This window comes from Xenopus tropicalis, chromosome 1, assembly GCF_000004195.4.
Source record: "Xenopus tropicalis strain Nigerian chromosome 1, UCB_Xtro_10.0, whole genome shotgun sequence".
In the NCBI taxonomy this organism is placed as follows: domain Eukaryota; kingdom Metazoa; phylum Chordata; class Amphibia; order Anura; family Pipidae; genus Xenopus; species Xenopus tropicalis.
In genome coordinates this window covers 16,092,913-16,105,533 of record NC_030677.2, presented here as the reverse complement: position 1 = coordinate 16,105,533, position 12,621 = coordinate 16,092,913, and the positions used below count along the sequence as shown (strand labels likewise).

At 46.4% G+C, this 12,621-nt stretch overlaps 1 protein-coding gene across 2 annotated transcripts in view; it reads right to left on the bottom strand.

Annotated features, from left to right (window-relative positions):
* The window catches only part of cpxm1 (carboxypeptidase X (M14 family), member 1), a 31,918-nt gene extending 31,517 nt beyond the window's left edge, over window positions 1–401 (bottom strand). The window contains exon 1 of one of the 2 annotated variants that reach the window (XM_002936268.4): window positions 52–401. In XM_002936268.4, the coding sequence (XP_002936314.2) occupies window positions 52–307 (256 nt within the window). In that variant the 5' untranslated portion in view covers window positions 308–401. The remainder of the gene's footprint in view (window positions 1–51) is intronic. The other variant, XM_004911316.3, reaches the window with a different exon arrangement.
* Between the last annotated feature and the right edge of the window lie 12,220 nt (window positions 402–12,621).

The window sequence follows — 12,621 nt, the reverse complement described above, 5'->3', positions numbered from 1 at the left end:
ACCCAACAAGCCACCAGCAGAGTCACATCCAGACTTGGTGCCCCCTCTCACCTTTCTTGTCTGGGATTTTCTCATCTGATAGTCTCATTCTTCTGTCCTTGGGAAGAGGCTCCTCCAGATTTTCATCCCCATATGGTGTTGGCTGCACGGTCCCATTGGCTCCTGGAGCTCCGGTGGTGATGTTCCTTTGTGTTTGGCTTTTTGCAGTGGTGACCATTCTAACTGTGGTACCAGAAGGGGCCCCATAGCCAATGGTGATGCAGACTGCAGCCAACGCTCCTGCCAGTATCATAGGTACCCAATGCATTCTGAGTGTCCAGGAAGAACAAACCTCAGTACAGCTCTGGGCAGCCTTTTTTGTATGTTGGATAGAATTTTAGCAGCAGCGCAGCCTGACTCCCCTCCCCTCTGTCTCCCAATCTCTCACCCCCCCTCCTTCTTACCAAACTTTCCCAGCCCCCATGCCGAATTCCATACTACTCCAGAAGGGAGCAATAGCACAGACTCAGGGATAATGGACATTCTCAGGTTGCAAACTCCAACTCACAGCGCCTCTATTTCAAATTGGACTGTATAATTATAATCAAATAAATGTAAGTGCTCATCAAGTTTTAATACAAAATAATTGTATCAAATATTATAAAATCCGACACCTATTGTACAATTTATAATGGTTCTGTCTTAGAGGCATTGGATTTCATTTTTATAAACATTTTTGAAGCTTCTGCCTGTTGCTATATTTTACTTTTTTTTTTTTTTTAATTCACTGGGGGGGCTTAACCTATAGACATTCCCACGATGGAATTTACACTGATATTCCTTTTATTTTCCCCCTTGGAACAGTGGTTGCACAATTGCACAGGTAGGTGTAATACCTGAGCCCGCACCAATGTTACAAATTTTACCAGCAATGTACTTGACAGTAAATTTGTAATGGCCTATAAATCCCTCCTTTCCCTGACCTTCTCCACTGCCTATCACTCTTTATTCCTATGGACCCACTTCTGCTCCGCCCATTAACTGGCCCAATCCACCTTTTCCTGACCCTCTCCACTGCCTATCACTCTTTATTCCTATGGACCCACCTCTGCTCCGCCCATTAACTGGCCCAATCCACCTTTTCCTGACCCTCTCCACTGCCTATCACTCTTTATTCCTATGGACCCACCTCTGCTCTGCCCATTAACTGGCCCAATCCACCTTTCCCCTGCCCTACCTGCCCATTCCCCGTACTTTGGATGTAACTTGGCATTTGAGCTTTCTGAGAAACTGTCTCTGCAATGTCTTACTCTATGCGCTGGGACCAGTGTCGGACTGGGACCCCAGGGGCCCACCAGAAAACCTGAGACCATGGGCCCACTCTCCAAACTATTTTTCCTCCTTTCCTCACCCAACCTCTTTATTCTCCTAGTCTCTTTTATTTACATGCTAGCATCTATTCTTACATCTATTTCTCCTCTTTCTTCCCATTCAGAAATAGGGAATAACCATGAAACAGGCTAAATGGTCACGAGCAGGAGGGGCCACTGACACCTGGGAGTTTTCCTGCTATCCTGGTGGGCCAGTCCAACACTGGCTGGGACCTAAAGCTGAGTCTCCATGGCCCCTTTAAAAAGTGAAATTTGCCTACAACAGATAATAGTTATCAAAATAAAGTGAATTAAGCTGGGTGACTTAATTTGGGGCCACTGATGTAAAAGTTAAGAAACTCTGATCTATGGTATTCTTCCACATAAATATGACTATGAAGATTTTCATTCATCCAGGTCATGGTATGTCTAGTATAAATAAATCTAAAGCAACTGGACTTAATGAGTAATCACTAAAGATGTTTCACTACTCATCCGAGCAGCTTCTTCAGTTCAACTGACTGGTATGGGAAGTCCTCAGCATATATACTCTTCCACTGATTCATTGTGATTGGATTAGTGGAAGAGTACATATGCTGAGGACGTCCCATACCAGTCAGTTGAACTGAAGAAGCTGCTCGGATGAGTAGTGAAACGTCTTCAATGATTATTATTATTAACATTTATTTATAAAGCGCCAACATATTCCGCAGTGCTGTACAATAAGTGGGTTCCATACATTGGACATACAGAGTAACATATAAAGCAACCAATAACCGATACAAGAGGTGAAGAGAGCCCTGCCCAAATTACTTAACATAAATAGATTTATTTATACTAGATACTTCCACATAAAGTTAGTAATGAATCTTTTTTCTTTTTCTGTGTGGTCATCTGCCATGCCTTCAAGATGGCGGCTTGTGCTTCTTCTGGTGGCCATCTTTAATGTGGTTAGCTCTCCCCAAAAAACATAGTAAATTGGTAGATGAAGTTGACACATGTTCAGCTAGTTTAGCCAGAGGAAGGCATACATCTGGCTGCTGACCTTTGGCCGGACCTTGACCACCACTCCTGATATCTGCTCAGCTTGCTGCCTACCCTGCCCTCTGACCTGCTTCTGGATCCTCATTGTTTGTCCTCCAAGGAGACTGCTCGACTAGTTGCGACCAAACGTGTGTTGGCCTTCTACAAGCCTTTTATAAAGGCTAATTGGACTAATTAGGCTGACACAAAGAGCCTCTTTTAGGTTTCACATGTACCTAGAGAACTGAGCAGAGTGATGTTAACAGACACTTCCTAAACCAGTAACTGAATTTTGTTTTTGTGCAATTCAGACAACTTGCTATAGTGTGGATTAGTCCGTGCATTGTGTAGTGTGTATACCAGATGTTAATATACCGGTACTCCAATCCTGACTGGTAAAAGAGCACCCAATCTCTTCAGAGACAAATCATTGTCTGCATTTTTATCTACTGTCACTATCTGCCCTACAGTCCCAGTCTTTCTATACCGTCTATATCCTGCCCTACTGTCAACATTTTGCCCTACATTCTCCATCGTGCCCTTTTTTCACCATGTGTGCCCTACTGTCCCAATCTTGTCCCATTGCCATCTCACCCTACTGTCTCCATCTTGTCCTGCTTCTCTGTCTTTTGCTTCTGTCTCCATCTTCTCCTACTGTCTCTGTCCTGCCCTACTGTCTCCATCTTGCCCTTCTGTCGCTATTTTTGCAATACTGTCATCATCTTGCCCTACTCTCCCAATCCCATTTTGTCCTACTGCCACCATCCTACCCTGTTTTCATGTTGTCCTTCTGTCTCAATCTTGCCATACTGTCACCATTTTACCATTCTGTCACCATCCCTACAGTCCAAATCTTGTCCTTACTTGGGCCTACAGGCTGCATTTTGTATTACTGTTACCATCATGCCCTACTCGATCTCGATCTTATCCTACTTTCTCTATCTTGCCCTACTGTCTCCATCTTGTTCTAGTATCATCATCTTGCCTTACTGTCACTATCTTGTCCTACTGTCTCTATCTTGCCCTACTGTCTCCATCTTGCCCTACTGTGTCCATCTTGCCCTACTGTGTCCATCTTGCCCTACTATCTCCATCTTGCCCTACTGTCTCCAACTTACCTCCATCTACTGTACTGTGTCCATCTTGCCCTACTGTCTCCATCTTGCCCTACTATCTCCATCTTGCCCTACTGTCTCCAACTTACCTCACTGTCTCCATCTTGCCCTACTGTCTCCATCTTGCCCTACTGTCTTCATCTTGCCCTACTATACCTTTTTTTTATTCCACTCTTCCAAACTACAGATGCTGCTGTGTCCATATGTGTAGAGCATACTGCAGTCACCTCTGTGTATCCAAACTCAAGAAGAGTTTTTAAGCTATGGGTTGGGACCCATGCAATGGGTGACCATTCTGTTTGGGGCAGGTCTCCATGTATATCAGTATATCAGTGGGTCGGTATATCAGTGGGTGGGTATATCAGTGGGTGGGTATATCAGTGGGTGGGTATATCAGTGGGTCGGTATATCAGTGGGTGGGTATATCAGTGGGTGGGTATATCAGTGGGTGGGTATATCAGTGGGTGGGTATATCAGTGGGTGGGTATATCAGTGGGTGGGTATATCAGTGGGTGGGTATATCAGTGGGTGGGTATATCAGTGGGTCGGTATATCAGTGGGTGGGTATATCAGTGGGTGGGTATATCAGTGGGTGGGTATATCAGTGGGTGGGTATATCAGTGGGTGGGTATATCAGTGGGTGGGTATATCAGTGGGTGGGTATATCAGTGGGTGGGTATATCAGTGGGTGGGTATATCAGTGGGTGGGTATATCAGTGGGTCGGTATATCAGTGGGTGGGTATATCAGTGGGTGGGTATATCAGTGGGTGGGTATATCAGTGGGTGGGTATATCAGTGGGTGGGTATATCAGTGGGTGGGTATATCAGTGGGTATATCAGTGGTGGTATATCAGTGGGTGGGTATATCAGTGGGTGGGTATATCAGTGGGTGGGTATATCAGTGGTGGGTATATCAGTGGGTCTGTATATCAGTGGTGGGTATATATATCAGTGGGTGGGTATATCAGTGGGTGGGTATATCAGTGGATCAGTATATCAGTGGGTGGTATATATCAGTGGGTGGGTATATCAGTGGGTGGGTATATCAGTGGGTGGGTATATCAGTGGGTGGGTATATATCAGTGGGTGGGTATATCAGTGGGTGGGTATATCAGTTATATCAGTGGGTGGGTATATCAGTGGGTGGGTATAATCAGTGGGTCGTATATCAGTGGGTGGGTATATCAGTGGGTGGGTATGTCAGTGGGTGGGTATATCAGTGGGTGGGTATATCAGTGGGTGGGTATATATCAGTGGGTGGGTATATCAGTGGGGTGGTATATCAGTGGGTGGGTATATCAGTGGTGGGTATATCAGTGGGTGGGGGGTATATCAGTGGGTGGGTGTGGTGGGTATATCAGTGAAGTATATCAGTGGGTGGTATATATCAGTGGGTGGGTATATCAGTGGGTGGGTATGTGGGTGGGTATATCAGTGGGTGGGTATGGTCAGTGGGTGGTATATCAGTGGGTGGGTATATCAGTGGGTGGGTATATCAGTGGTGGGGTATATCAGTGGGTGGGTATATCAGTGGGTGGGTATATCAGTGGGTGGGTATGTCAGTGGGTGGGTATATCAGTGGGTGGGTATATCAGTGGGTGGGTATATCAGTGGGTGGTATATCAGTGGTGGGTATATCAGTGGGTGGGTATATCAGTGTCAGGGTGGGTAATCAGTGGGTGGGTATATCAGTGGGTGGTATATCAGTGGGTGGTATATCAGTGGGTGGGTATATCAGTGGGTGGGATATCAGTGGGTGGGTATATCAGTGGGTGGGGTATATCAGGGGTGGGTATATCAGTGGGTGGGTATATCTGTGGGTGGGTATATCAGTGGGTGGGTATATCAGTGGGTGGGTATATGAGTGGGTGGGTATATCAGTGGGTGAGTATATCAGTGGGTGGGTATGTCAGTGGGTGGGTATGTCAGTGGGTGGGTATATCAGTGGGTGGGTATGGTCCAGTGGGTGGGTATATCAGTGCGGTGGGTGTGTCAGTGGGTGGGTATGTCAGTGGGTGGGTATATCAGTGGGTGGGTATATCAGTGGGTGGGTATGTCAGTGGGTGGCTATATCAGTGGGTGGGTATATATCAGTGGGTGGGTATATCAGCGGGTGGGTATATAAATGAGTCTATTCACTAGTTGTGCAGCTGAATATAATTTCCCTTTTCCCTAGGAAATGAAAGCCACATGCGGCCGCACAAACAATAGGAACAATCTGGGGCGGATGGAGGGACAAGCTGTAATGTTACACTGGGGCTTATTGTTCTGGGTCACACAGACCGGCACCAGAATCTGCACATAAGGCAAACGACTTATAAGGTTTCCAGCTTGTACTAATTAGCAATAGAAACTTGTGGTCAGTATTCTGCTGAGCAGCCAATCAGCTAGTGGGGAAACTACAAGAAACTGCCCCCCCACCCAAAAGAAACTTTAGGGGCCCCTGGACCCCGATGCCCCCGCGGCTGTAGGGTTCCCTGTACTGTAGTTTTGCCCTGCAATCAGCCAGGATATGGTGGGAACCTTATATCTTAGGGCTCATTTAGCACTGGCGCTGGAGAGCTAAAGGGCACGTATATCAGTACCGGTACCAGTACCAGCGGCAGGTACAAACTGGGCTTTGCAGCTCCCCATTACTGGAATGCAGCACTGGGTTTATTGTAGGACAATATGTATGGTTGTACCAATGTACCAACTCTTTCAATTGGTCAGCATGTTGTGCCTTTAATAGCACCAAGGCAAGCTGCCCAGGGAACATCGAGGGATGAGCCTCCAGCTGCCAAAGATAACAAGTAAATAAATGCTCGTCCAAAAACAGATAATCCGTCCAATAGGAATCAGCCTTCCACCCAGTTCTGTGTAATTTGGGGGGGGGGGGGGGGGGGTCGCTGTGTCGTTTCCCCCTTATTTATCTGCCCATAGCCAAGAAACCAAACATCTGGGTTTTATGAAACACTGACAGCTCCTCCTCATCCCATTCTCTCGGCCCCAACAGAAACCCACAGACTGTGCAGCTCAGTCACATTCACTCAGCGCTCTTATCAGTGGCCCATTAGGTGGGCCTGTAGCCCTGAGTAGGGTTGCCACCTGGACAGGTAAATGTAATACAGGTAAAGTTACCTCTCTCCGACATCAAGCGCCCTTCCAGGTATAGCGATTGGTAAAGGAACTCAGGGACATTATATACAGGGAAAAGCAGTGGGTAATGGCACCCTGAGAACATTATATACAGTGAGAGGCAGCAGGTACTGGCACCCCAACAACATTATATAGAGTAAGAGGCAGTGGGTACTGGTACCCCAACAACATTATATAGAGTAAGAGGCAGTGGGTACTGGTACCCCAACAACACTATATAGAGTAAGAGGCAGTGGGTACTGGTACCCCAACAACATTATATAGAGTGAAATGCAGTGGGTACTGGTACCCCAACAACATGATATGCAGAGAGAGGCAGTGAGTACTGGCACCCCAAGAACAATATATACAGAAAGAGGCAGTGGGTACTGGTAACCCAAGAACATGATATACAGTGAGAGACAGTGGGTACTGGCACCCCAAGAACATGATATACAGTGAGAGAAAGTGGGTACTGGCACTCCATTACAGGTCATTGGGTGTGGGAGTGCTGGTACCAGCTAACAGTTCTTTCCAGATGCCAGGTTGGGTTCATTTCCTTTGCTAGATATTGCAATGGGAGTTAACACATACAGACTTCCCCTGGGCTGGCCCTAAAGCTGAAGGGTACAGGGCTCCAAGCAGCACTTGTCCTGCACAACACAGAGCCATCTGTCACAGTAACATAGATACTGGCCGTTAGCATCAGTGCATCGATACAGTAATCACCAGGGCAAGATTTTCAACCTGTTTTATCCATATCTGCCTGATTGTTGGCCAGATATTGGTCAGATAGACCCGTCGGAGTGCCCCATACATGGGCAGATAATCTGCCAACTCAGACTGAAACTGCCAAATCAGCAGCTAATATCTAGAGTTGAGCAAAGTTATGAGTAGGCATGGGACAGTGGCGTAATGGGGCACCAGCACACTCTACTGGTCACTGGAGCTAACTGCAGCTAGAAATACTGTGCTATTACATGGGGGGGGCCTTCTCCCCATAGCTTGTTAGTGGGAGTACTTGGGCAGATGGCTGCCAGGACCCAGTATGACCCAATAAATCATGACAAAGTCATAGAAGCAGGGCCGCCATTGAAACACAGGCACGTACTGTAGTGCCAGAATCTTTAGCCACACTACTGTGTGCTACACAACACTAACAGCCCAACAGTGCCCTCTTGTGGCCAAGCTAAAATTGCACTTATTTTGCAATATACATTCTGTACCTAACACCCTGCCCCACCCAGTGAATTTCCTTGTAAATAGGTACATTTCTTGCACATTTCTCCACACAACAACAACTTATATATATTATATCATTATTTATACTGCTTATATATAACGATAGTATGTCTGTTCATCTGACTGGCATACAGTTGGGAAAACTTCCAACTTCCAAGTAGAACATTTTTGATATTCGGGTTAAAAAAAGGCATGAGAAACCTCCGATGATACTTCCCTGCTCACTAACATCATATTCTGTGCCGAGCAACAGACTTACCTCTTCTCAGGGAATTCATTCACAGAAATTGTTGTTTCCAAGTCATCATAGCAGTGTTACAAACTACTGTTTTTTAAAACAAAAACAAAAATACCAAATCATAATAATGTGAATAGCTGTAGCATTTAGACAAAAGCTATGAGCATGCCATGGGACCTGTGCTCTGATAAACTTCAGTCTCACTTTACTGCTGCACTGCAAGTTGGAGTGATATCCCCCCCCCCCCCCCCCAGCAGCCGATCAGCAGAACAATGGGAAGGGAGCAAGATAGCAGCTCCCAGTAGGTATCAGAATAGCACTCAATAGTAAGAAATCCAAGTCCGGCTTGGGACTCCTCCAGTTACATGGGAGTAGGAGAAACAATAGGTTAGCTGAAAGCAGTTCTAATGTGTAGCGCTGGCTCCTTCTGAAAGCTCAGACTCAGGCACACTTTACTGCTGCGCTGCAAGTTGGAGTGATATCCCCCCCCCCTCACCCCCAGCAGCCGATCAGCAGAACAATGGGAAGGGAGCAAGATAGCAGCTCCCAGTAGGTATCAGAATAGCACTCAATAGTAAGAAATCCAAGTCCGGCTTGGGACTCCTCCAGTTACATGGGAGTAGGAGAAACAATAGGTTAGCTGAAAGCAGTTCTAATGTGTAGCGCTGGCTGAAAGCTCAGACTCAGGCACAAGGCACTGAGATGGCGCCTACACACCAATATTACAGCTACAAATACATTTGTTGGTACAAGAATAAAATGTTAAATGGCAGAGGGAATTATTTGCTGTGTAACAGTGTCATTTAGAAAGAAAAAGTACCCCATAAATATCATGGTAGTGTCCATTTAGGGATTTAGATTCAGTTCAGTCAGGCACTCAGACTCTGACCATTATCTTTTAAAACCAACTAAGGAGTCAGGTTCTGGCTGAGGTTTGTATCTAGGACCCATGTAACAGAGAAGCACAGAACAAATAAATACCCATGGGACCCCCCATCATACACGGTACATACACGGTACATACATGGGTACATACACGGTACATACACAGTACATACACAGTACATACACAGGTACAGGTAACAATCCCCTCAGTCTGAGCTCCTTGCATTTCCCCGTCATTCCACTAGATGGAAGCAGAGTATCACTGTGCAGTAACCTGAAAACATGAATACATGAAATGATCATGTACTTTTGGGTAAAAGTATACAAAATATTAATAACTGTACATTATTTGTTTTTTTTAGCTTGATGTATCAAGTGATAATAAAATGGACTGTCCCTTTAAGTAGTGGCCAAGTTCAAATAACTAGAAAACATCTCGGGCAGGTATATATAGTGAGCAGCCTGTGGAAATGAGTATTCTGCTGCTCCTGCCGAGCACACTGCTTCTGTGCACACTGCAAGGGCCTATGGGAAGTCATGGCAAGGTTGTGGCCATCTTGTTAAACAATGGAGGCCTAGGAAAGACTGAAACTGCTAGCACAGAATATAACTCCTTCATAAAAGGGGGGGATACATGAAAGGAAACCAGTGACTTGGGGTTTACCAGTCGGCAGTGCTGTTCTTAATGGGGCTGGGGGTCCATTTATTTGGGATCCAGTTTTGTTGAACTGCTATTTCCCGCCACTCCTGTCATGCTGCTGTTAGAGCCTAGCTGTTAGTGCCTACATGGGGAGAGTATTTCCTGCTACTCATCTGTCGCTACTTACTTGCTTGTAGAAACACAGCAGTCCTTAGCTGAGCTTGCTTTTTAGCCTACATTTGCCCTAGCTAAGCTTGCTCCTTAGCCTACATATGGCCTAGCTAAGCTTGATCCTCAGCCTGCATATGGCCTAGCTAAGCTTGATCCTCAGCCTGCATATGGCCTAGCTAAGCTTGATCCTCAGCCTGCATATGCCCTAGCTAAGCTTGATCCTCAGCCTGCATATGCCCTAGCTAAGCTTGATCCTCAGCCTGCATATGCCCTAGCTAAGCTTGCTCCTTAGCCTACATATGGCCTAGCTAAGCTTGATCCTCAGCCTGCATATGGCCTAGCTAAGCTTGATCCTCAGCCTGCATATGCCCTAGCTAAGCTTGATCCTCAGCCTGCATATGCCCTAGCTAAGCTTGATCCTCAGCCTGCATATGCCCTAGCTAAGCTTGCTCCTTAGCCTACATATGGCCTAGCTAAGCTTGATCCTCAGCCTGCATATGGCCTAGCTAAGCTTGATCCTCAGCCTGCATATGGCCTAGCTAAGCTTGATCCTCAGCCTGCATATGGCCTAGATGAGCTTGCTATTAAGCCTACATATGTCTTAGCTGAGCTTTCTCCTTAGCTTACATCAATTCTAGCTGAGTTTGCTCCTTAGTCTAAATATGTCCTAGCGCCTTAACCTACATATGGCCTAGTTGAACTTGCTCCTTAACCCATATATGGCCTACCTGGACTTACTCCTTAGCCTATATATGGCCTAGCTGAAATGGCTCCTTAGCCTACATATTCCGGAGCTGAACTTGAAACTTATCCTACATATGCCCTAGCTGAGCTTGCTCCTTAGCCTCCATATCTTCTAGCTGAGCTTGCTCCTTAGCCTGCGTATCTTCTAGGTGAGCTTTCTTTTTAGCCTGCTTATCTTCTAGGTGAGCTTTCTCCTTATCCTCCATATCTTCTAGGTGAGCTTTCTTTTTAGCCTGCTTATCTTCTAGGTGAGCTTTCTCTTTAGCCTGCTTATCTTCTAGCTGAGCTTGCTTCTTAGCCTCCATATCTTCTAGCTGAGCTTTCTCCTTAGCCTCCATATCTTCTAGCTGAGCTTGCTTCTTAGCCTCCATATCTTCTAGGTGAGCTTTCTCTTTAGCCTGCTTATCTTCTAGCTGAGCTTGCTCCTTATCCTCCATATCTTCTAGGTGAGCTTTCTCTTTAGCCTGCTTATCTTCTAGCTGAGCTTGCTTCTTAGCCTCCATATCTTCTAGCTGAGCTTTCTCCTTAGCCTCCATATCTTCTAGTTGAGCTTGCTTCTTAGCCTCCATATCTTCTAGTTGAGCTTGCTTCTTAGCCTCCATATCTTCTAGCTGAGCTTTCTCCTTAGCTTCCTTTTCTTCTACCTGAGCTTGACCCTTAGCCTACATATGCCCTAGCTGAGCTTGCTCCTTACTGTAACTAAGCCCACTGAGCTTGCACTTTAGTGTAGCTATGCCAGCTCAGTTGGGGCAGCAGTAGTTGATGGAGTGGATACAGTCGGCCCCCCAGCTGCTGGGCACCCTGTCTCTCCTCTCTTTCCCTTCTCCCCTGTGCCGTTTGCCTGCACCCCCTGCACCTGTTCCCTCTCCCAGTCATCGTGTATTTATTTATGGAGATGCTTTGACAGCGGCGGCGCCGCTCCCGGCAACTTTGGCTCTAATGTTTTCCCTCTCTCTGTGCAAATGAGACGTTGGGGCGCTCGCCTCTATTAATATGATAGGAAGCCTGTGAGGCGAGGGTGCTGCGGGGATCCGAGGAGCCCACCCTTTCCCTTGCACTGGGGGGGGGGGAGATAAATAACAGGTCTTTAACCCTCGCATGTCTGGAACGGGGAACTGCGGCCATGATACCTACTGCTGCTCATAGGAACGCTGTATCTAAAGCAAATCAATATTTGTTAGTGCACTGAATCCAGGATTTGGCTCGGGATTCGGCCATAATTCAACCTTTTTCAGCAGGATTTGGCTGAACCCATGGCCCTGGCCAAACCAAATCCTTAAGTCATGTGACTTTTTGTCACATAAACACGGAAGTTAACCTTCGTTAGCTTCATTTGCATGTGCAAATTAGGATTCAGATTAGGTTCAGCATTCGGCCGAATCTTTCACAAAGGATACAGGGTTCGGGCGAATCCCAAAATAGTGGATTTGGTGCATCCCTACTTCTATCTGGCCCCATTAGCTATTGTTTAACTTTGTTTAACTACAACTCCCAGCTCCCCAGGCTCGCATGGAAGCACAGACAGGGCAAATGTTGCTTTTATTACATTCAGTGTAGAATAAGGAATGGCTTCTGCCTGGCAGGCCTTAGGGTCCCTCTCCAGTGTGTCCTACAGAGCACGGGCCCTTGCTCAGGCCTCTCCTTTCAGAGAATATTGACAGGCAGACAATGAGAACACAATGAGTATACTCATTTGCCCATGCTGCTGCCCATACACCATCTAGGTGCTGGGCCAATTAGAGCAGTTTGGCCTCTTGCCCCCTGGGACAATGATCAGATTGCACTAAGGGCCAGTACAGACCATCCATGGTGGGTGAATGAGTAACACTAGGGGGCAGTGTGGGGCAGTAAGACATCTTTATGTTGGATTATTATTCCTTGACACTGAACCTGTGTATAAAGTCACTGCCTGTGGGTGCACTACATAGAGGGGCCAGTAGGTGGCGCTCTGCCTTACTTGGGACTATTCCAGTAATGACAGATTCTGCCTTTATTAGTATCTGCCTGTGGAACAGAACCCCAGTCCCAGGCTGTTATATATATATATTATGTCTGCTGTCCAACCTCACTCGGTCTATTGGTATTTCTCATAATTG